The 25751-nt window shown below is 37.8% G+C and overlaps 1 protein-coding gene across 3 annotated transcripts in view; it reads right to left on the bottom strand.

Annotated features, from left to right (window-relative positions):
- The window catches only part of LOC131164521 (protein SENSITIVE TO UV 2), a 70597-nt gene that overhangs the window by 36127 nt on the left and 8719 nt on the right, over positions 1–25751 (bottom strand). For 2 of the 3 annotated variants that reach the window (XM_058121782.1, XM_058121785.1), the window contains exons 3-5: positions 7576–7688; positions 1278–1387; positions 812–1149 (exon numbers count right to left, since the gene is read on the bottom strand). In XM_058121782.1, coding sequence (XP_057977765.1) covers positions 812–1149; positions 1278–1387; positions 7576–7688 — 561 coding nt within the window. The remainder of the gene's footprint in view (positions 1–811; positions 1150–1277; positions 1388–7575; positions 7689–25751) is intronic. The other variant, XM_058121783.1, reaches the window with a different exon arrangement.

Raw genomic sequence — 25751 nt, 5'->3', positions numbered from 1 at the left:
CAACAGCTTAAGGCTTATGCCTCACCTTTTAGGGGTTAAAATGCCGTTACTCACGCCTTCGCCTTTTAGAACATATAACATCATAATAATAATAACAATAAAACTTTCATTTTTATTAATAATTTATTATTTCAAATATAATATAGCATGTAACAATATTATATTATCAGCACATTGCTGTCCACCAAACAAACCAGGAAGGGAAATTTGGTCCCAAAAGTAGGATTCCCATGGAAATTGAGTTCCATGAAACCCATGGGAAGGGTGGGAATGGGATGCCCATGTTTTTTGGAAATCTTTCATTCCTAGGAATGTAAAGTGCCTGCTATGTCAAATTCTGGGGCCCAAACAAACATAAGAATGAGATGTCAAGCATCATTGTGGGAAATGTTAAATGATGCCGTGAACCAAACGCAACACCCCCCCCCCCCCCCAATGGTTGTGTCTATGTCCTCTTCTCTTGACTTCCACAAGCTAACATGTCAAATAGAAAGGGACACAACATTACCCCCCACTCAAAATATCAAGTAGAACTCAATAGGTCCAAGTCATAAAAAATGTTATAGCACAAGATGAACGAAGCCTATAAAATTAACACTGGGATATCACGAATTCATGAAAGGGACATAACATTACCCCCCACTCAAAATATCAAGTAGAACTCCATAGGTCCAAGTCATGAAAAATGTTATAGCACAAGATGAACGAAGCCTATAAAATTAACACTGGCATATCACGAATTCATGAAAGGTGCATGCTTGCCATTATAATTATTTAGGCAAACAAATAATCTCATCAGCCAGCAAAGTACCTTTGTCAAAATAGAGTAAAGATGAGACACTTTTAGAGCTTCAGAAGAATTAACGTGATGCATGTGATCCTGCAAAGGCACATAAAAAGAGCTTTCAACTGTGTCGGAGCCTGTCATCATTTTTGAGGATGTATTCATGCGCATGCACCCAAAAAGGACTTGAAAATCTGTTGGACAAGCCTCAAATAACTTGGAAACCAAATTCCTTCCTAATATTTGACAACTTGGAGAGCCCCAGATGGCAAGCAAATTTTTAGAGAGATCATTATTTGTGGTTAAGTGACTCGAAGCACCAGTTTTGTCTGTCTGAAGTCCTACAGATTTACAGCTCCTCGTAGCTAGCAAGCACAAAATAAAGATAAAAAGATATGTCAAAAGATCCAATGAATAAGAAAATAACAGCACAATCAGAAAGTTAAAGGATTCCAGCATATCAAGAATTCATTTATTACAAAGTCAATCTTACAGTGGGCATGATCATATGAGCTGCTCACATTTTGACATTGCACAGCAATCCCTGGATGAACCATAGCAAATCCATACTCCCTGCCATTTTGTCCGCTGTCATTCACAATTCTGTAGCAAGCATGGACAAGAGATGTAATGTCTACAATATGACAGCCAACTACACTGCTATTGTGACTAAAAAAATAAGAAGGATTTTAAATTAAAAACAAAAAAAAGCGGCTAATGGCCCCAAAAGGCTCTCAAACATGCACCCAGTAGCAGAGATCCTGATTTGTCCTGTCAAAGGCCAAAACTAATTCTATGCATCATTTGTTTACTGTCGATGTAATTCAAACGTATAGAACTAATTTTAAAAAGTACCACATTCACCCATTAAAGACATGACGAGGAATGTTCATCTGCATGGTAAGTAAAGTTTCATACCCATTAGTTACACCTAAAATTAAGTTTAGATTAGATATATATATACAATGTGCGGGAGTGCAAGTGAAATGACTCCTGCAAAACCTCCTACTCTGTCCTCCTTACATTTGTCATTTGTTTCAGTCCTGTCATTATGGCAGAGGGGGAAACCTTCAATCTGACACTGGATAGATTAGGAAGGTGTGACTGTCTTTTTGTACTAATGCATAACTCAAATTGAAATCGGTGGGTGAGAATCCCTTTGGAAGCAGTGAAGTGGCTGTTTTGAATAGTTTGTCATCTGCATTTGGAAGGTTGGGGCAGGGATGCCATACCAGAGAATTTGGTGGTATCGCATATTGGATGATGATTCAACCAACAAAGTTGAGGTGATTTTTTGAATTAGGGATGGGATGGAAAGGTAAGCTGTTTTCAGTTTTTGTTCATGGAGGGGATCTAATGGGAATGGATGGCAAGGCTTTATTGAGGAGTTCCATGTGTTAACAAGGGCTTTCTTCCTGGTAGTGATGTGCACGGCAAGGGGTTACGGAGAAATGATAGATCAAGGAGCCAGGTAGACATGGGGGAAATAAACAAGGTGTGTGCTCATTGTAGGGGTGTGATGCAGACCAAGCAGCCTGCTCGTGCTCCATTGACAGCAAAACACCTGCACATACAGTGCAGGTGAGAGTTAGTCTGTGCTGCTTATAAGAATTCCAGAGGATTCTGTTGGGAGGATGGAGGTTGGGCGAAGGCATGAGAGAAGCAGAAAAGGAATATGGAGACTAATAAGGTCAATGATCAGGTTGGTGCTCGAGATAGCCATGCCTCTAATAATACGAAGCTAGGGTAAAATGGGCCAGTTAAATCTATGAGATAAGGTAAGATGAGAGTTAGTCTGTGCTACTGATAAGAATTCCAGAGGTTCTCTTGAGAAGATGGAAGTTAGGCAAAATTTACGATTGAGGAAAGTCAAAAACATCAAAGACTTACAGTTGCTGGACAGTGGGAAGTCCAAGGTAAAAAGGAATTCTCCTGTTGAGAGGCCTAATGGATCAGAAGTGTGGATAAGTTAATGAAAAGAAATAGGGATGGCAACTTTAATATTAAGGAATCATATTGACCGAAGGTATATTTCAATAAATAATATTAGTGATAAAATTATTTCAAAGGATAAGACAAAAAAAGCGATGCATTGATGAAAGTGTGTCGGATAGTATTTTTCTTGTAAAGGAGGATTATTTTTAGATGAGGTAAGTGATCAATTTGGGTATGAATTGGAATCTTTTGATTTCTTGGGTGATATTTCTTATGTGCCTCTATCTCTACTAACGGTTTAGCCGGTAGCAGACTAAGGCTGGTATTTTGCCCATTCCTGGTGCTTGTGTGAGGGAATTAACGAGAACAATCTAGAGGCTAGGGCTGCAAACAAGCTGAGCCAAGCCAAGTTCAAGCTAGCCAAAGCTCAGCTCTGCTCAAATGCTTGAAAGAGAGCTAAAACTCGTCAAACTTAAAGGGTGCTGTTTGAGCTAAACTCAATTAGCATGTATACAACTCAAGCTCAACGCAAGCTCAACTCAACTAAAGTTTGTTTCACATTAATAAATGAGCCAAGCTTGAGTTTATTAGCTTGAAAGCTTGAGTTCAAGCTCAAACTCAAATTTACTAAAGCTTGTTTAAATTAATGAATGAGCTGAGCCATTAAACTAATTAAATATATTGATAATTAATAAAGATAATTTGAGGGAAATATATTTTGAAGTTTAAAAATCAAATATTTAGTAAGAATAATATCCAGTTAGTTCACAAGCCTAACATCAAGTTAGTTTGTGAGCTAGTAATGAGCTAGTAAACAAGCTGGCCCATTTCACTAGCAAATGAGCTGGCCATCTTGCCAGCCTAACAAGTCAAATATGACTTGGCTTGAGCTTGGCTCATTTAACTGGCGAGCTTGAAATTTGAACTCAAGCTCGGCTTGTTTAACTTAATGAACAAATTCTAGCAAGCCATTATTGAGCCAAGCACCAAGTAGCTCACAAGTGGCTCCGCTCATTTGCAACCCTACTAAAGGCTCAACAATTGTTAAAAATAATAATAATAATAATAATAATAATAATAATGATAATTTAAATTGCGGTAGCAGGTAGCATAACATAACAGTAACGGGTGTAACAGGAAAAGGGAGTAGCAGATGTTACATAACGAAAAGCGGGTGTAACAGCAGTGAATTTTTTTGAAGCACGCACAACCTTGTGCATATTAGCGTACTTGCATGTTTTAAGCTTTTAGCCCTTCTTAGAAAGAGTTTAGTGTTTTTTGGATCCTTTTGTTCAAGTAACTAAGTTATTTGGTAAGGGCAACAAGTTTACATTTGTTTTAAACAAGCATTGATAGAAAAATTACATGTGTGTGCATATTTATACATCTCATTGTTCTTATCTGTGATAAATTCTCATGTGTGCTAAATTAATTAATAAAACAAAATACATTATACACTTCATTAATCTATTAGACACATAAGACATATGAATAATACAGATTTAAATAGCTAGAAAAGAAAGAAGGTTGAAGTTGAAAAATATAGAACATAACTATCACATTACAAATATTATCAAAATAAAAAATTTTCCTAACAAGTTAGTATTTTCAAATTGTTAATTAATGCATCTCTTGTTAGTGTTTAAAGAAATAGTAAATTTTGTATCATTGTCATCCTCATTGTAATCTTTTCCCCTTCTCGCCACATGGTATATTGAGAATGATTTATGAAAAAAGGGAAAAAGTGAGAAGAAAAAGTAAAAAATAAATCAATTTTTTTTATGTAACAGTCCTGTAGCGGTTATGTAATGGCCGTAGCGGCCTTTATGTAACGGTCAAGGTCCGTAACAGCCGCTATAGCCGTGATTTTTCTTCCCACCAATTTCGCGGTGCGTAAGGGTATCAGTAACCCAAAAAATCGTTACGTAACGGCGTTTCGTAACGTTCACGGCCTTTATTTAAAACCATGATTGTGATTGCAAGTCTAACACAACAATTGTTAGAAAAAACAGGATTGTGATTGCATGAGTCGACAAGCAAAGAAGTCTGTTTGTATGCTGTAACAGTAAGGGTATGAAGGGGCAGCACGAACTAGACAAATACTGTACTACTTATGATGGCAAGAGATTGAAAAGAGGATTTCTTAGTTAGCATTTGTTACATTTTTTCAATTTTATTTTGTTTTATTGGTTTCTTTCTCTGGATTTATTGACCTCTCTTGATTGTAATTCTCTGCTATCTCAATATACTTCTTTTATTAACTTAAAATATAAATATATATTTTTTCAATGTGTGTAGAAAGTGTCAAGATATATCAATTTATTGTACGCCAAACTTTCATTATATAGAAGTTCACATAGAACTTCCATAAAAAAAAAATTAAACAAACCATGTGAAACACAAATTTAACTTCTGCTGTAATCAATAATTATACATAATTAGTGTCAGATACTCAGATGCCACATATACCCATTGCCCTAGTCTTTACATGTACCATTTTCAAGTCACTTTCCAGAGCCATCCACTTTCTTAGGGGGCATTTAGTTCGTAGCATTGAAAATATTCCCATGGAATGACATTTCAGGAATCTCATTCCTGGGAATGAGATGGCTACCTCATGAGAACATTTTTTTTTTGTTTTGCATTGTAAGATTCCCAGGAATGTATACAGGATTCCCATGTCAATGGTTGATTCAACATGGGAATCCTAGCAGGCAGTTAAGAAGATGTGCTCCTGAATCTTAACTCAGTGGAATTTTTAAAATCATTTCAATTGTTTTGAACTTTTTATTTCTGATTTTTTTTTCTCCAATTTATTTATATGAAACAGAATTCCTTTAGTCGTTTATGTTTCTTCTACTAATTATTACAATTAATTTTTCTAATTGGCTAAATGCCAGCATGCTGCATGGAAGATGAAATTTAAAACTTGAACATGAAAGTCATGAAACTTTATCACATAATCATAACGTACAAAATTATTAATGTTCTCTATTTTTGCCTCTTGTTCTTGCCCCTCCACCACCACCACCCATTTTTGTAGCTTTAAATTATACTCTTTGAAGGTTTGAAGTTGAAGATGCCTCGTAGGAAAGGGGAGGGTCAAGGGAGTGCTGCTGTGGCAGCAGCTGGTGCTGGGCCTGGGGATCCACCAAGTGAGGATATTGGGTGGCAATTTGCTATAATTATTACAGGAAAATATTCTGTGGTAAACAAATCAAAGAGGATTTTACAAGAATGCAGTAGCACTTGGCCCATGAACATGGGAAAATTTCCAAGTGTTCAAATGTTTCATCCAAACCTAGGACAAACACAATGCAAATATTAAAAAATATGAGGGCAGAAAAGACAGAAACAGAAGATATGGGAAGAGTCGGAAGAGAAATTGCATATGGAATCTAGAGAAGAAAAGGAGGGGTTCATTCAATCAGGAGAGGATGGAGATCATGAGATTACGATTGCAAGCTGGGAGAGTTTAGGGAATTAGGAATGGGAAGAAGCACAAAAGTTTAGATCGAGAAGTGGTCATAGCTATGATGTGGGAGACTGCAGCAGCAGTGGAGGTAGGAGTAACAAGAAATGATGGGGATCATATGGTACTTCTCAATGTGAAGATACTGGAAGCGGTCGGCAACAGATTAGCCCTATTGCTCCTGAAGCTACATTGAAGGCTGTGGATCCTAAACTTCAAAGAACCAAAAGTACCTAAAATTGATCAAGAACTGATGAAGGGATTGAGGGAAAAGCTCACTCCATATATGCCAAGAGAAAGAACAATGCAAAAACAATAGTGCATTCAACCAACACTTTGGAGACGAAGCTTGCACACACATCTAGAGACAGCTTTAAAAGTGTTTCTCATGTGAAGCAAATCATTGGCATTAATGTGATTTAGAACTATAAAGCAGGTAAAATCCTAATTTTGAAAGGAACCTTAGCTTTCCAAATAAGAGAATTTGAATGAAATTGAACACTATTAGAGTATTAGACTTACGAGTCACAAGTAAGATGGATCAAATCTATTTGCAGGGAAAATCTCCAAAGGCATCCAAAACTCAAACCCTGCTCTTAGACCCAGGAGGATAATTAAAAGAATCAAGCACCCCTAACAACTGCATGGGATGAGTTGTTTCCCTCTCATTCATATTCCTCCAAAGTAAAAGTTCCAAGAAACAAAACCTTGTTCAGAAAACAAGAATCAAAAAATGGGAGCATAATCACAACTCAGAAGGCGATGGAGATGAAGATGAGCAATATCCCTGATCCACTACTCCCCCCATAAACGAAGTTTTTCTCTATTCCCTAAATGAAATCTCACCCAAGGAAAAAAAATGGGAAACATGGAAAATAAACCTCCAAGGACTTGCACGGCATAAACACTCACCTTAGCATCTCAATCATTATGTGAATCCAATTTTTACTACAGATCACCAGCCCTGCTCTCACATAAAGCATAAATAACATGTTCATAGGATGTGTCTGAAAGCAACTAGGCATAATTTTCAACCATGTCATAACACGAAGCAGTTACATAGCTCATGGCATGGTAAGCAGAAAACAACCAACACACATAGGAAGTGTCCAGCGCAGCAAAAGTTGATAAGTGTTTCAGTGTATATATTTACATTTATATATATATATATATATATGTGTGTGTGTGTGTGTGTGTGTGTGTGTGTGTGTGTATGCATTCCAGGTTGCTATGAGAAGATATTTAGTTTTCTTGACAAATGCAACCCAATCTCTAATCTCCAAGCTTCAGAAGAGGCATCAGATTATAAAAAAGTAAAAAGAAAATTCTTAACTTTTTAACCTTTATATATACGACAAAATAGAGAGAGAGAATTTATACTAACAAACTTCTGTCTTTCAAAGCATTGCCATCTTTTGCTTCATTCTGTGAAAATATAGATTTAAGCTGCTCTTCTTTCTTGTCCCTTTCCTTCCTAAGCTCCAAGCATTCCTGCTCCTGAAAGCATATCATACTTCAGTACCTTTTCCAACACAAAATATTATGAAACAAAACAGCTTGAAAAGCCGCTGTACAGCATTAGCATCCAATAAAGTAACAATGAATGGTTTGACAGCCATGGAAAAGGGAGAATAAGATAAACAAATGATGAATTATACTCATTCATCTGATGCATAGAAAAGCTTCATTGTGCAAATGAATACAGGAAGACAGAAAATAGTATGCATGGCGTGAGAGAACTTTTTGCGCTATGTATTGCATTTTTTGAAATAAAACTTGAGACTTCAGAATACAGGGTTTTACAGCTTTGTAGCAAGGAAGCATGCATCTGCCTCCATCATTTGGTAGCAGAGCCAAGTTATCACAACCACCATGCCATCGTCACTAGCACCATACGCCATCACTCCCAGTTGTCAATTAGTGCAGAAAATAGCCTTGTTGATTTGGACAGACTTTTCCAAATCAAACCCAAAATTTGCCATCATCAAACGCCAGATCAAAAACCACACTCCACAAGAAGTTTTTCCAATCAAGCTCACCCCAAAGAGAACCACCACACAATCTGTTTGCTAATAGCCTTTTTGAGTTTTTTAAATATTTCTAACATTTTTTAGGAAGCAAGAAGCCCTTGATGGAAACTAAAGTATCATTCATGCCGTACAACCACCAAAAGAATGAAGAGGAAGAAGAGAGGAAGATCATGAAAAAGAGATGAGGGAAACACGGGGTTGATTTCTTCAATTCAACATACCAGCATCCTTTACAAGAACTACAATATACTAATTTGCATGAAATATGAAAGTAAGATTACAAAAAATACCACACTAATTAAATAATACAACCATAAGATGCACTAATTAAGGATAAAAATCCCACAAAGTCCTAAATAGAAGACATACTAATTAATTAAATTTAACCATACTAGGCTTAGGATCCAACATATCATTGACCCTACACAAGAGTTCAAATCGATCCATCCAATATCCAACTTCTCATCCCACCACAATTCTCCACCACTGCCACAAAGAAAGCACCAGAGAGACCATCACCTTAAGAAGAATCATCACACTTCATAAGAAAGGAGTTGGCAATGCACGTACAACTTGGTCAATGAATATCTCAAGATGGCTGGAACAACATTGGGAAACAACCCGAGCAACATTTTCCTTTAACAGAAGCCAATAAAAACATATTCTCCACTAGAAATGTTGTCTTATCCCTGCCGAAATGGTCAGCAAGGCCTCTAACATGCAGCTCCCAAACCATGAAGCCGTGAAGGGAGGTGCAAGAAATGTCTACTCCCTCTAAACAAGAAACTGTCCCCAATCACAAAGTTGACATACCCATGATGGCTGCTAACACAGGGTCTAAGTTCACAGGACACAATTTGACACTATGATGGCACCAAAAGACACACTGGGTTAAGCCAATTTCACACGCATAGATTCATAGGTTAAGTCCTGCACGTGAGCAATTGAAACAACATTCACAATGCAATAGTGTTTATAGAAGCAACACCTCCCAACCTTTTCTCTTATTCAAAGACAAGGAATACACACTAACTTGTGTAGGAACACAATCCAAAAATTCCCCTTGTGCCCCATGCCACCCACATGTTAAATCAATACACAGTTGACACCCACAACTGCCTAGGGCCTGCAATTGGCAACCCCAATTGCCTAGGTTTTGTTAGAGACAACCAGCATTTGCCAACAAGGCTAAAACAATTTATCCTTACAAACAAGTGGCTAAAAACATGCCTAAATATCAACCCACAAATTTACCCACCAGCCAAACCTGTCTCTCAGCCTTACAAGGAGAAACTGCTTAGCACTTAGCCTACCTAGTCAACATGTCAACACTACAAGCATTTGACATTAACACGGCATTCTACCCATGGGTCAACACTTTTGTGTCAAGCACGGTTTCCCCTTAACCATGACTTGTTCAACGTCCCAACAGCAACACATGTCAATGAGGCACCTGACATAATCAAGTTAACCATCCAACTATGTCAACTGAAACCAGCCACCATAAGCAACCTTGTTAAAGACCATGGCCTCAACCATGCCCATCCCTAGCCATGTTGAATAGGCAAGTTAACATCTATGTGCTCCCCCTTTAGCAAAATAGACTATCCAACCACTGAATGTCAAGACAACCAATGACAGGCCATCTCAAGATACCACCTTGGCACATGAGTTGCTCATGTTGTGTGCCTTGCAATGCCAAGCTATTCGAGGGTCTGACAGTTGCCATGTAGCATGTCTCCAAAAATTATGCCAAAGTCAGTGCATGAAGATAATTCATCCTTTAAGCACTCAAAACCCACCACATTAATAAGAGTGTTACAACATGGCTAAGAGTGTCAATAGCCTTGTTCACAAGTCTTGCATGGTGTTTAAGAGAATAGAGAAGCATTCCTAAAGGAACTATACCCATTTAGAATACCTAGCACTAAGGTTCTTTTAACTTTAAAGATAAAGCAAAACTCATCAAAAAAAAAATTATTGGTAAAGAGAAAACTTTATTAGTTGGGCATCAAGAGATGCCACCCCATGGTAGAAAACGTTAACCACTCTATAGAATGTCACTGATATAGCCTAAAAGATACCCCCAACATTAAACTTGGTATTAACTTATGTAAGACCAAAAAATGAAAAGACATCAAGGGATCAATAGAAAGGAGTTAATGTCCATTAATTAAAGCAAGGGATAAGCACACCAATCTTTAATCCCTAGTAACGTATCTATAGCCAAAGTGTAACTCCTAAAATCTGAATAAATATCCATTAGTAGGAAAATCAGTAAGGAGATATCTCGAATGCCTATAAAAAAGGACCCTCTAAGGAAGGTAAGGGATCTGATCCTCACTCTTTTATTGTTGTGATCATATAATCCTTCCAAATTCTCTATCTTCAGCATCGGAATGGTCCCTTAGAGCACACCCCAAGGCCTCCAAGTTGTTTTTCTTTCATTCTTGGCAGGTGAATGAAGTTGTGATTGATCCAAATTCTCCCAGACAGATTTTGGCAGCCACAGTTGGCATCGTCTATGGAAACCTTGGAAGGATTTCTTTCTAAAACTCAACCATGGCCACATCACGCAATTTCGAATCTGAACCTGGTGCTAGAAATCAATCGCCCTAGTCAGTTCACGCCCCCCCCCCCTCCCAACTAGACAATTCGCCATAAATTGTGCCTTTACACCAATTTATAGCCTTCCAAAGAAAGGTGGAAGACATGCTTAGCATGATCTTACAACAAAAAAAAGATCCTGTAGAACATGGCCCAAGAGCTATTCAAGCAGAAACAACACCTAAGGGTAAGGCGGTGGTACCACATGAAGCAACCTTGAAATCCGACAAAGAAAGTAGAAGGAGCCAACAATGTGGGCATTAACTAGCAACGGTCCCAGGAATTTGAAGAAAAACTTAAAAAAAAAAATTGATCAACAAGAAAAGCTAGTAAAAGAAGTTCCCAACCAAACCCTAATAGGGGAAACCTCAGCTAGATCTTTTGATCCCCCATTTACCAAGGAAATAATGGAGATCCCTTTGCCCATCAAATTCAAAATACCAATCTAATGAGCACCACTCATGAGGCAACAAAAGACAAGCTCTACTCGGCAAAAAATTGGCTCTTCAAATGAGCAGCACTCATTAGACCAAAAAATGTCCATTTGATGAACACCGCTCATGAAGCAACATGAGACGGGCGCTACTCAATAAAAAATTGGCCCATCTAAAGAACATCATTTATGAGACCCAAAAAATGTCCATCTAATGAGCACCGTTCATGAGACAACAAGAGACGAGCACTGCTTTGCAAAAAATTGACCCATATGATGAGTACTACTCATGAGGCCCAAAAATGTCCATTTGATGAGCACCACTCATGAGGCAACAAAATACGGGCACTGCCTAGAAAAAAATTGACCCATCTAATAAGCACTGCTCATGAGGCCCAAAAATGTCTATCTGATGAGAACTACTCATAAGGTAATAAGAGAGACAATGCTCGATAAAAAATTGGCCCATCTAATAAGCACCGCTTATGAGGCCCAAAAATGCCCATCTGATGAGCACTGCTCATGAGGCAACAGGAGATGGGCACTACTCAAGAAAGTATAGGCCCATCTAATGAGTACCGGTCATGAGGCAACAAGAAACGAGTGTGCTTGATAGAGTGGCCCATCTGGTGAACACCGCTTATGAGGTAGCAAGAGATGGGCACTACTCAGAAAAGTATAGGCTCATCTAATGAGTACCGCTCATGAGGCCACAAGAAACGGGCACAGCTCGGCAGGGTGGCCCATCCAGTGAACACCGCTCATGAGACCCAAAGATGTTCATCTGATGACTTAATCCGAATCTCATGATAATACAAGGACTTACAATAAATGCAATATACTCTAGAGCCAGAAGGTAACTTTAAGACTCAAGAGTAAGGAGGCAATTGATATAACCTAAAAGAGACCCCAACATTAAACTTAACTTATGTAAGACCAAAAAATGAAAAGACATCAAGGGATCAATAGAAAGGAGGTAATGTCTATTAGTTAAAGCAAGGGGTTAGCATACCAATCTTTACTCCCTCGTAGCATATCAATAACCAAAGTGTAACTCCTACGACCCAAATAAATATCCATTAGTAGGGAAATCAATAAGAAGGTATCCTAAATGCCTACAAAAAGGAACCCCTAAGGTAAAGGATCTGATCCTCATTCAAGCCTTTACTGTTGCAATCATATAATCCTACCAAATTCAATAACTAAGGCATTAGAGTGGTCCCCAAAGTACACCCTGAGTCCTCCAAACCGTTTTTCTTTCATTCTTGATAGGTGATCGAAGTCGTGATTGATCCAAATTCTCCCAAACAAATTTTGGCAGCAACAATCACAAACATCAAGAATTGCATTATGATCATTCACAATTTGCCCACTATTCCTGCAGGAAACAACAACATTCCACTACTTTTGCAAATCTAAAGCGAAGTAACTGTATCTTTGAAAGCCCTTTTATTTCTTTCTTTCCAAGCACACCAAAAGATGGCGAGAGGGATGAGGTTCAAAGCCTTTCACTTCTCCTTGGTGGCTCTAATGCCTTTCCAAGCCCAAATTTCCCCTCCCACGGAATTTGCAGTAACCCATTGATATCCAATCAAGGACAGAACCATGTTCCACGAATTTCTTGTCCAAGGTTAGTGGAGAAGAATTTGGTTGACTAATTCTGCATCATCCATACAAAGAAAACATCTATTTGTTATTGTAAGCCCCCTTTTTTAGTGGATTGTCTGTGGTTATAATATTTCCATGTGTAGACTTCTTAAACAAAAAAGGCAACCATTGAAGGGGTTGTTGTCCTCTAAATATGAATTCAAGGGGAGTTGTTGCAATTTGTTCCCATTAGAGAGAGCTTCTCATAGAAAGATCTAACAATGAAAACACCATTTCTATCCAAAGCCCATTTTGGTTCGTTGGGGATGTTTTGGTATTGAAAATTATAGAGGTTGCTATAAAAGCCAACGAGTGCATAAAGTTCCCAATTTGCTACATTCCTAGTAAAAGGAATATTCCAAAAAATCCCCTAATCAGGGATTTGGAGATGATAACTAATGAGGACCTTCTTGTCACAAGCCAAAGTATAGATGGAAGGAAAGACAGCTCTGAGATTATCGTTGTCACACCACACTTCATGCCAAAGGTAAACATTGGCTCCATTTCCCACTTGAAATCTCACATAATAGAAAAAAATCATCCCATCCTTTCTTGATGAAGTTCCAAATGTCCAACTCCGTAGCGTCCCTACTATTGTGTGTTATCCAACCATTATGCTCAAGCCCATATTTAGAAGCAATGATTTCCCACCAAAATTGGTCCCTTACCTCCACAACCATTTTCCAAGGAGGGCTTTATTGAAAAGGAGGAGGGATTTCAGCCCCAATCCTCCCAAACATATAGGTTGCTTAGCCACTCCCCATCTAACAAGAAGATATTTAAACTCCTCTCCTAAGCTTCCCCAAAGAAAGCTTCTCTTTATTCCCTCCAATCTCCTAGCAACTGAGGTTGGCAAGGGAAGGAAGGACATGAAATAGACTAGAAGATTCATCAAAGTGCTCCTGATAATGGTGAGTCTGCCACCTTTTGATAAGAAATTTATTTTTCAGCCTGCCAGTCTCCTTTCAAACTTCTCAATGATGGGGTACCAAACTCCTTGTCTTTGAATATGGCTCCAAGAGGGAGATAATTTCTTCATCAGAATATATGACAACTTCTAGGGTAGCAAATAATACCTCCAATGCATAAGTGCATAGAATACAACCCTTTGTAATTTGTAGTACTTCAATTGAACACCACTAAACTTCTTACTAAAGTAGGCAATGGGATGACCTCCCGCAAAACCTACACCAAATGCATCAAAAGCAAGTTTGAAGACTATGGAGGAGTACGGATGTGACAAGAAATGTGCCTTGGACATGTTGACATAGGAGAGTGCTCAAAGAGTTCTAATGAATTTGGGCTGGTAGAAGATGGCTTAATGGTGCAAGCAAATTCAGTTCTTGAAGCCGTGGACCAGCAAGCTTTTGAAACAATTTTGTGCCCAATCTCGAAAAGGATCTAGAGCTTGAATGCATGTCATCCATGGATTTGAAGTTGGAAAAGTGCTATTTTCAGCAGATTAAACTAAACATTAATTGGAGTTGTCTACCAGAGGTTATGGTCATTTGAATTTGTGTGGAGTTTGCCAATTTAAGCTTTTATGTCTCTGTTCGTATTCTCTATGTAAGAAAACATGTAAGATCTTCTTTCGAGTCTTTTTTCTTTTTTTGTCAAAGTCAGTTTTTTTAGCCTAGCAAACATGAAGTAGCATTTTGCTATTCTAGGAGGGCTGTTCCAACTCTAGAAAAGCATCCATAGGCATGTATTAGCGAAAAATAGTGTTCTTGAATGAAAATTTGGGAGTTGGGTCTTTGCCTTCTTTCTCTTCAATTTTGTATCTCCTTTGTGAATGTTTGTAACTTTAAAGTGGTGAGTTTCCTTGCTTCTAGTGGATGCAGCAAAGCTATCTATTGTGTGTGTGTGTGTGTGTGTGTGTGAGTGAGAGAGAGAGAGAGAGAAAGAGAGAGAGAGAGAGAGAGAGAGAGAGAGAGTGTGTGTGTGTGTGTGTTATCTACTAATTCCTCATTTCTAGCAATCCAGTATCAATTGGTATCACAGCCCAGTGCTCAAGGAGAAAGTGATCTCACTTTGATTCACTTTGGAAAAGGGAGATTCCCTTGAGGCCAATTTGGAAAGCTCAATCCAAGGGCTGATGGTCCATTCGAAGTTCTCAGGTAGATTGGTGAACATGCATACAAGATTGAACTTCGAGTTGATTATGATATTTCAAACACTTTCACTGTAGCTGATCAATCTCCTAATTATGGAGATGATAGCATATATAACTCAAAGATGATTATTCTTCAATCAAGGGAGCATGACACAAAAGTGTGCTCAAAGTTATAGTAAATTTGTAAAGGTGACTTAATGATGCAAGCAAATTCAGTTCTTGAAGTTGTGGATGTTTTTGGCCCAATTTTGAGCCTGATTTTGGAAAGGTTTCAAAATTTGAAAATATGAACATCACCTATGGGTTTAAAGTTTAAAAGTGATCATTTCCATAGATACAATTACACATTAATTGGAGTTGTCTACTAGAGGTTATGGTCATTTGAATTTTAGTGTGCAGCCTGCCAGTTTAAGCTTTTTATGTGTCCGTTAGCATTCCCTATGTAAGAAAACATACCACGCTCTTCTTTCCTTTTTATGGGGATAAAATAAAATTTTATTAAATACATAAACAAAGTAGAAAATATAGGACAAAGAGTCTTCCCTGGATAACAAAAGATACAAAAAAACTAAAAGCTACCAAAGGAACCAGGAACAACAATACAAGTATTATTACAATAGTGCTGCCCTCTAATTTCTCATTAAGCTCTTCTTTTGAGTCTGCATTCTTTTTTATTTTGTAAAAGTCAATTTTTTTACCCGTAAAACGTGAAGTAGCATTTTCCTATGCTTGGAGGACTGTCCCAAGTCTATAAAAGCACCCATAGGCATGCATTAGCAAAAAATATGTAGTGTTCCTGAACGAAAATTTGAAACTTCTGGCTGGCCTTTGCCTGGTTTCTCTCTTCAATTTTGTATCTCCTGTGTGAGTGTTGAATTTTATCCTTATAGTTTGTATCTCTAAAGGGGCGAGTTACATGTATTTTTACAGTAGTGTGTTTCCTTGATTCTATATCTCATTGGTGGATTCCATTCAGTGGAAAGCAATGCCACCTATTGTCTTCTATATGCGTGCATATAATCAGCTAGTTCCTCATTTCCAACAACACGGCATCACATCTTGAGCTTCATCTCTTTGAAAGCTCTCAACAAAGAACAAATAGGACTCGGGCTTCAAACAAGGACGGCAATGATAGCGCTAAAATTCCTAATTGAACGCCTATAAAGGTGGCTAACCCTTGGAAATTATACACCTTCAAAATAGATTTAGACTTTGGCCAATCCAAAATAGCATTCACCCTCTCACAATTTGTAGAAATGCCAAGGGCAAACACAATATACCCTAAGGGGGCGTTTTCCGTTTCTTGTTTTTCATTTATATTTTCTTTAGATGCAGAACTCAAACTAAAAATGCATTTGGTTGCATTTTTTTTTAAGTTCCCAAAGAAACCATTTCCCTGGTTTCCTTAAAAAAAACAAAAAGCACTTTTAGAGGTTTTCATCCTATTGCACAATGGAGAGTGCACTGTTTTTAAAATTGACACCCAGGGCTCTCCATTTCGATTCCCATCCCATGCATTTTCATCATTCTTTTCTCTGGTTTTTTTTTATTCAGTATCAAGCTCACGCCTAGCGCCTGCTCTTCATGCAGCAGCCCCAGCCACTTCACGCAGCACGATCCACAATTTGAGCTGCTCCTTTCCCATAAATTGCAAAGTAGCAGCTGCTACTCTTTCACGCAGGGAGATCCACCATTGGAGCTGCTCCTTTCCCAGGAATTGCAAGCTGGTACTGCTGAGAGTGCTTCCCCTCCCCTGCCCTCCCCCTCTCTTCTTCCACCTATTTCTTTTTCTCCTCTGTTTGAACATGATTTTTCCTTTTTTTTTTCAAATTTTTGTGATGAACAGCATATTTCTTTGTTTGCATATTTCTCCTATATATTTATTGTTTTCAATCATTTTTAGTATTATGTAATGCTGTTTTTGAGGTTTTCTTATAAGGAACTATTATTATTTTATAAGACAGAAAAAACTGAAAACAAACAACCAAACAGATTTTCAATAGTTGTTTTTTAGTTTGAGTGATAAAACCAAACATGTTGTCGGTTTTCATTTTTTCGTTTCTGTTTTCAGCTTTCAGTTTTCATTTTTGGTTTTTGTTTTTGTACTTTTTGACAGTGATACCAAACTGCCCCAAAGAAAAAGATACAAGTTTCAAGGAACATTTTTTCAGGTCATTACACATCATGAAACCTTGGCATGCAAATCAAGCTACAAATACATCCCACATTCTAGAAACACCAACTAATTTAACATATCCTCCAACCTACAAATGGAAACTGTATTTCATCATGATTTTATTGATAACTGTATTTTTTTTTATAATGGAATAAAATTCCATTAAATAAAACAAAACAAAGGTACAACATATGGAGGACAAGACATCTTCTAAGAATAACTAAAACAACTACAAAAATACTGCCATCCAATCCATTTGGAGATCAAACAGCTAAATTCCCCCAAAAAAACAAATAATAATAATAATGAAGTTCCCAAAAAGAAGGAAGAAAGACAACTTTGTCCCACAACAAATGGAAAGAAATTGATTGAGCCTAGAAAATTCTTGCATGGCATTCTGCTGATAAGAGGGCAGGCAGTGAACACAGCATCAGTCTTAAACATTTCAGGAACATGCATCTGATAAAGTAAAGCATGAGTGATTTCAAGGAACATCAATTTTTCTTCTCTGCAGCCCCATTTTGTTATGGAGTATAGGCACAAGATGACTGATGAACAATATCAGATTGAGTCATATAAGTAGTAAATTGGGTACTGAAGTACTCCTTAGCATTATCACTACGAAGTATTTGAACAGGCAAATCAAATTGTCTTTATTTCAGAACAAATGCACAAAAGATATTAAATAACTCAGGAATGATCTTTTATTAAATAAAGCCAAGTCACCCTTGAATAGTCATCAACAGAAGTTACAAAATATCAAAAACCCAAGTAGGACACAACCCGGCCAAGACCCCAAACATCATAATGGATTAACATGAAAGAAATTGCTGCACATTTAGTGACTTGGGAAGCAAATGGAACATGATGACGCTTCCCCAACTGATAAGACTCAAAACAGAACTCCAAGTAGGAACTAGTTTTTTTAACTTTCCTAAGGAAGGATGACCAAGGCAACAATGGATTTGGAGTGGTGTGGCAAAAGTAATGCAGGAAATTGAAAGAGATAACAATTCAAATGGTAAAGTCTACCAACTTCACATCCTCCACCAAATGTCTTTCTCGTCTTCAAATCCAAACAAAATCAGGAAAGAAAATGATTGAACAATTCATGGATTTTGTAATCTTGCTAACTAACATTGGATTGAAGAGGATCTTGGGAATACACAAAACAAAAGAAAGAGAAACATAGGAACTGGGATTTACCATCCCTATTCCCTCAACGACAATACCCATCAACAACGATAACACAAGGTAAGCTTTCAAAATATTAAAGAGTGGAAAAGAAATTAGTTTTATCCATAATATACTTAGTAGCATCTGAATTTATAGTTTAAGGACTAGTGTGAGAAAGATAGACGACACACAAGTTGTTGGATTACATGTTTGAGCAAGAGATGCAATGGGAAAAGAAGCTTGCCAAGATACTTGATACTGCTAGAACTTGGTATAATCTTCCTCTGACATAGATATATTCCACTGCTCCACACCCGAGCCCAAAAGAGTGGAATTTGTGGTGGCTGCTTTAGTGCTTTAGCAAAACATGGCAGTTTACCATGAAGATCACAACACTACTCAACCGTATGACCTTGTCCATAATGAGTGCACTTGCGATGGGGCCTTTACCACGTCCATCCCTTCCACCATGACCACTTGAACCATCTCGAGAACTTCTATGTTGAAAACTAGACTCACCTTGTGTAACAAAAACAGTCTTTACACAGCCACGGGTTGGCTGAGGAATGAGCGTTAAAGGAAGCATGAAGAATGCAAGAATAAAAATCAGCAAAGGATGGCAACTCTACACTACAAAGGATCTAGGACTGGATTGCCTCAAACTCAAATTTCAAACCCACTAGACCCGAAGAACTATCATCTACTTCCTCTGCTTTTGCATCTTACAATCATTGACGATTATGGGTAGCACAGTGTTAAGCTCCTCATGGATTCACTTCACCTCTGAAAAATACTCTGTGATACTCCTATCTCCCTATTGGAACTCAAAGTGCTCCAGGGAGATTGCACATATGTGTAATGCTAGTGGAATATAAGAGCTTGAAATAATCCCAAACCTCATTGCTTACATACAAATGCATGAATATCCGCTCAATTTGGGTTTCCATTAAATTTCACAATGCAGAGACTAAATGCATCATCCTGAATCCACACCTCTTTCCTTTTATTTTCATGAGACCCGAATTGGAACAAGTGTTCAAATTTACATAAACCTGTCAAATAGATCTTGACAGCCTTAGACCATTGCATGTATTCTTCCCATCCAACTTTCCGATTGTTATCTGTGGCAATGATGAAGGAAACATGCTTTTGGGATTCATGGACTCCATTGATAAATGAAACCAACAATAAACAAGGTTAACAGCCAGAACAACCGCAAGCAAGGTGATCAGTTGAAAAGACCATGAACAAATCACAAACTAACTTAACACTGTCACAGCCCCGAGAAACTAACACGCAAACACTGCAACAGCCCCAACAACCATTAACAAAGTGCCATAAATGAGTGATCAAAAAAGGTAGGATCTTTGAACAAAACACATAACCAACAACTTAACTATGGTGTATGGAAGTATTTAAGACATTTTGGAGGAAATTGGGGTAAAAACAAGCCAAAAGAACCTATGTGTGGGGTTGGAGATACTGGCTGTGGGTTAGCACATGGAGCTTCCTTCAGCAATAGCAATGAAATTTCACAGCATTATAAATCAGAAGGTTTAGTGCATGGTTTTAAACAACAGCCATTACGTAGCGTAATGGCTGTTACATAATGAAAAATTGGGGCACCGAAACCGTTACAGACCAATATTGTGAGGGTGGGGTGGGAATTCACAGCCATAACGGTCCATAACAGCCGCTACGATCCGTTACGCATCGTTATAGTCTGTTACAGACCATCACGGCATCCAACACTTCCATTTGGCTTTTCTCCTTCAAATCCACCCAACTAACTCACGATTCCCTACGTTCTCCCTCTCCCAACCACTCATCCTAGACAGATCTACCATTCCAAAGAGACTGAAATCAAGAAATCTTACCTTTGATATGTTGTTTGAAGCTAAAGAATAAGAAGGAACCTTCGTTAGCAATCAGCCAACACTCCCCCTCCTCCATTTCTCCAATTTCTTCGAGTTCGGGAGCTAAGATTCTCCCCCGCCCCCCACCCTCAAGCAGTCGAACTGTCAAAGCCACTTGAAGGCATAGATTCTAGCCCCCCCCCCCCCCTTCCTCAAGCAGTTGAAGGCTCGAAGCCTGTTTGGCAGTCACAGGCCAGCCAAGCAGCTCCGCAAGTCTCCACCAACCCTGCAGCAGCTCTGCCAGCCGCCGCCAGCCCTGCAACAGCTTCGCCAGTCGCCACGAGCCCCACCTCCCTTTTATTCCAACAAGAGTTTGAGTCTTGGAGAGTTGAAGTTCTCTTCGAGAGTCAAGACTCGTCCAGCAGCCAGCGCACTCTCTTTGACTCTTGAATCTCCTAGTCAGACTTTTTTTTTTCTCTCTCTCTCTTTTATTTGTCGTTTAATGTTTACTTAAAGTCTTAAATAGTTAAACTACTATTTAATATTATATTAGTTTTACCTTTAGTTATTTTGAGTAGTTATATATTATATTTAGGATAGGATTTGATACTTAGGCAGTTTAATAATTAAATTAGGCTAAATAAATACCTAAAATCCTATATTCCTAATTATTAAGATTTCTTCCTCCGCTTCTAGAATAGATCGGTTTCTTTTCTCTCCGTCCTTGGCGGATGACTTCACTCAATTTTCGCAGAGAAGGCTGTCCAAAATACTTTCTGATCACTACCCAATTCTGTTGGAGGGGGGGAGTCATCGGAGAGGTAGAACTCCTTTTCGCTTTGAAAATATGTGGTTGAGGGTGGAGAACTTTGTTGATAAAGTGAAGGAGTGGTGGACATCCTATTCGTTCCAAGGAAATCCTAGTTTCATACTAGCTAAGAAATTGGCAGCATTGAAGTTGGACTTAAAAAAGTGGAACGAGGAGGAATTTGGGAATGTCACTGTTAAGATACAGCAACTTTGGAACAAATTGAATGACTTGGATGTTAGAGAGGAAACTCATCTTTTAACAGCTGAGGAAAAGTTAGAACAAGCTACTCTCTGCACCAATATTGAAAAGCTCACTCTTTTAGAAGAGATTAGTTGGAGGCAGAAGTCTAGGGTGTTACATTTGAAGGAGGGGGATGCAAATACCAAATTTTTCCATAGAATGGCTAATTCTAATAGAAGAAATAATGGTATTGAGAGCCTTGTGGTTGATGGTGCCTTGTCTTCCGATCAAGGTATGATTGCTGATTACATCACTCAATTTTTCATGATTTTATACTCTGAGCAACAAGTTAGTCAATCATTCCCAGAAGTCTTAGTATTTCCAAGAATATCCGGTGATAATGCAGATTAGCTAGATAGACCATTTGAGGTGGAAATTTTTTATGTCATACAAAATTTCAATGGTGATAAATCGCCTGGACCAGATGGATTTACAATGGCTTTCTTCCAAGCTTTGCTGGGGGATTCTCAAACCTGACCTTATGGCTGTGTTCCATCATTTTTTTGCTAAAGGCCAGTTTGAGAAAAGCCTGAATGCTACTTTCATCACTCTCATTCCTAAAAAAAATGAAGCAATTGAAGTAAAGGATTTTCACCCTATTAGTCTTGTTGTGGGGGTTTATAAGATCATTGCTAAGGTCTTAGCCACCAGACTTCGCACGGTTATGGAAGATATAATTTCAACTTCACAGAATGCTTTTGTGAGGAACAGGCAGATTCTTGACCCTGTACTTATTACTAATGAATGCCTTGATAGTAGATTGAAAACTGGGGTGCCAGGGCTACTTTGCATATTAGATGTTGAGAAGGCTTTTGATCATGTAAATTGGGATTTTCTTTTGAAGTTACTAGAATGGGGTGGGTTCTCTGCCAAATGGAGGCGGTGGATTTTCTTTTTTATATCTACAGTTCGTTTCTCCAATCTGATAAAGGGCACTCCTTGTGGGTTTTTTGAGAGCTCTAGGGGGTTAAGACAAGGTGACCCCTTGTCTCCTTTATTGTTTGTCTTGGTTATGGAAGCCCTGTGGAGAATGTTGGATAAAGCTGTCCATGATGATCACATGTCAGGCTTTGGTGTGGGGCGTATAGAGGGAAGAGCTTTGGCGGTGTCTCAGCTTCTCTTTGCGGACGATACTCTAATTTTTTGGGACACTGATCTGGATCAGATTTTGTTTCTCCGTGTGATTCTTATGTGGTTTGAGGTGGTCTCTGGTTTAAAGATAAATTTGGGCAAGTCAGAGTTGGTTCCGGCTGGTACGGTGTTTAATTTTGATTTATTCTTGCACGTCCATGGCTGTAAACAAGGTAATCTTCCTATGAAATATTTGGGTCTTCCTTTGGGAGCCAAATTCAAGGATAAGACAATATGGAATCCAATTTTGGAGAAGATAGAACGAAGGTTAGCAGGGTGGAAACATTTGTAGTTATCTTAGGGAGGAAGAGTTATGTTAATTAAAAGCACTCTATCTAATTTACCCACTTACTTTCTATCTTTATTTCCTATTCCTGCTGCTGTGGCTAACTGTATTGAGAAACTTCAAAGGAATTTTTTATGGGGTGGGATTGGTGATGAACCAAAATTTCATTTGGTTAAATGGGATACTGTTTGCTCTCCCATTTCTTCAGGTGGTTTGGGGATAAGGAAGGTACGACAGTTTAATGAAGCTTTGCTTGGGAAGTGGTTATGGAGATTTGGGATGGAGAAGGCTGCTTTTTGTAGGCAAGTGATAGAGGTGAAATACGACTGTGAATGGGGTGGTTGGTGTACTAGGCCTGTTAATGGTCCACATGGTGTTGGCTTGTAGAAATATATTAGTCGGGGATGGCCTTCTTTTTCTGGCCACGTTCTATACGATATTGGAAATGGGTCTAAGGTGAAATTTTGGCAAGAACATTGGTGTGGTGAGATGTCTCTTGCAGTCAGCTATCTTGATTTGTATAGATTTTTCCGAGATAAAGAAGCTAGCGTGGCTGAGCTTATGAAGTTTGATAATGGAGTCTTGTTTTGGGATGTAAGTTTCTTTAGACGCATGCATCTTCGGGAATTAGAAGCCTTGACTGGTTTTATGGATACCATATATGGTGCATCGGTGAAGGGGTTAGGTGAGGATAAGATGTGCTGGAAATCTGATAGAGAGAAGGGCTTCTTGGTTAAAGGTTATTATGGTATTTTAATGGGCTCCAAAGATTGTGGCTTTCCTTGGAAAAGTATTAGGAAACAGAAAATTCCATCTAGAGTAGCTTTTTTCGTTTGGACTGCTGCTTTAGGGAAATGCTTAACGATTGACAATTTACAAAAAGAAAGGTTTGGATATTGGATTGGTGCTACATGTGCAAGTGTAATAATGAGACGGTTGATCATCTTTTTAATCATTGTCCGGTTGCAATGGACTTGTGGGTTATGGTGCAGGATTTGTTTGGAGTGAGCTGGGTTATGCGACAATCTGTAGTGGGACTTCTAGCATGTTGGCAAGGCAGATTTGGTTGTTATCGAAATGAGTTTATTTGGTTGAGAGTTCCGCATTGTTTATTGTGGTGTCTTTGGAGGGAGAGAAATAGTAGGTGTTTTGAAGATAAGGAAAGATCCATTTCAGACCCGAAGCTATTTTTCTTTACAACTTTGATGGATTGGTTGGCTGCTTTGCGAAACCAATCATTTTCTTCTGTTTTTGAGTTACCAGATTCTTGTAATTTCTGTTTTTGATTTGTTTACCCCTTGTACACTCCTTGTGTATTTGGCGTTCATTTTGTTATCAATAAACTTATTACTTATCAAAAAAAAAAAAAGATTTGAGAAATAATTTTAATGATCTTAAAATAATTATATTGCATATAAATAATTAATTTTTTCCTTATTTTATGACTCTTATTTTATTAAAAGATGAAATATCTAATATTTTAAATTTTTAATTATTTAAATATTTTGAATAAATACTACTTTTTATTTTTAACCAAAGATTATATTTTATTTTTATGTAATAAATATTTAAAATTAGAAGGACTATTTAGTACTTACAAATTATATTATATCTTATTTTCATATTTTTATAAGGACTGTAACTTCGTATTTTCTTCGTGTTTTCTGTAGAGATCATCAAATCAAGTCTGTCAAGATGCCACATAAGAAAGGAAATGAGAACTTAGTGAGGACATTGGATGGCATTTTGGTACTCCGGTGGACAATAACAAAATATTATTATGTTGTGTAAGTTATGTGAGAAGATAATTAAAGAAAGCATTACACACTTGAAACAACACTTCGCACATAAAAAAGGTCAAGTGGCTGGATGCTTGAATGTAACCACACAAGTAAGAGAACAAATGATGAAACATTTACAATAATATGCTAAGAAGAAGAGAGATAAACAAAAAAGGCAAGAAGAAGTGGAAGCTCAAATTAGAGGAGATTTTGAGAATTTGAGCAATGAAGAAGACTCGGAAGAAGAAAGAATGAGATTTGCTCGACAAAAAAGCATACAATCACAGCAACAATAGGAAGAGAGAGATTTCGATCAAGAATAGCTATAGAGGGTAATATTTATGAAGAAGAAGGTAGCTCTGGTAGTGGTGGTGCCAATAGTTTCAGTAGAGCTCGATCTTATAGTGTTCGAGAAGTTGGAGGTAGTGGACGACAATCAATCAATCCCGATGCCCCTAAAGCTAGACTAAGGGCAATGGATCCTATTTTAGAAAGAAGCAAGAGTGCAAGACAACCAAAAATAAACACCAAGCTACTGAAAGGTTTAAGAAATAAATTAGGAAAAGCAGTTGGAAATTTCCTAATTCATAATCAGATTCTAGCAAATGTAGTCGACTCTCTAGTGATGCAGCCTATGCCTAATGTTGCTGCAGAGTTTGGGAAGGGGTGAGGGGTTCATCATCCTATAAGATATCTGAAATTTATTTGGAACAAGAGTATCAAGAAATGAAAGATTATATATCTTCTTCTACAGGCATTTGGAAGGAGAAAGTTGTAACCATTATATGCGATGGTTAGTCAAGACCAACTAGAAAACACATAATAAATTTTTTAGTTTACTATAATAGATGCACTGTATTTCATAAGTCAATTGATGCCTCTGATATGCCGAGTCGAACAGCTGAATACTATTTCAGATAATTTTCTAATTTTGATTGTATATGCAAATAGTATTATGGACTTGTATATTTTTAATTCAATAGTAGTAATTATTAAATCTATAATTTCATTTCAAATTAATGGACGAAGTGGTTGAAGAAATTAGATAGGAAAATGTTGTCCAAGTAGTGACTGATAATGAAGTTGCAATGAAGGCAAGAGGGAAATTACTAATGCAAAAGAGGCTAAATTTCTACTTAACAGCATGTGCAGCTCATTACATAGACCTTATTCTTGAAGATATTGGTAAGAAAAGTAATGTGAAGAAGGTCTTAGAATATGCAAAAATAATCTCTTTTATTTACAACCACACATGGACAGTGAATTTCATGAA

This window comes from Malania oleifera, chromosome 9, assembly GCF_029873635.1.
Source record: "Malania oleifera isolate guangnan ecotype guangnan chromosome 9, ASM2987363v1, whole genome shotgun sequence".
Taxonomy (NCBI): Eukaryota; Viridiplantae; Streptophyta; class Magnoliopsida; order Santalales; family Ximeniaceae; genus Malania; species Malania oleifera.
Note: the sequence above shows the minus strand (reverse complement) of the source record. Positions and strands in the feature narration are given on the sequence as shown.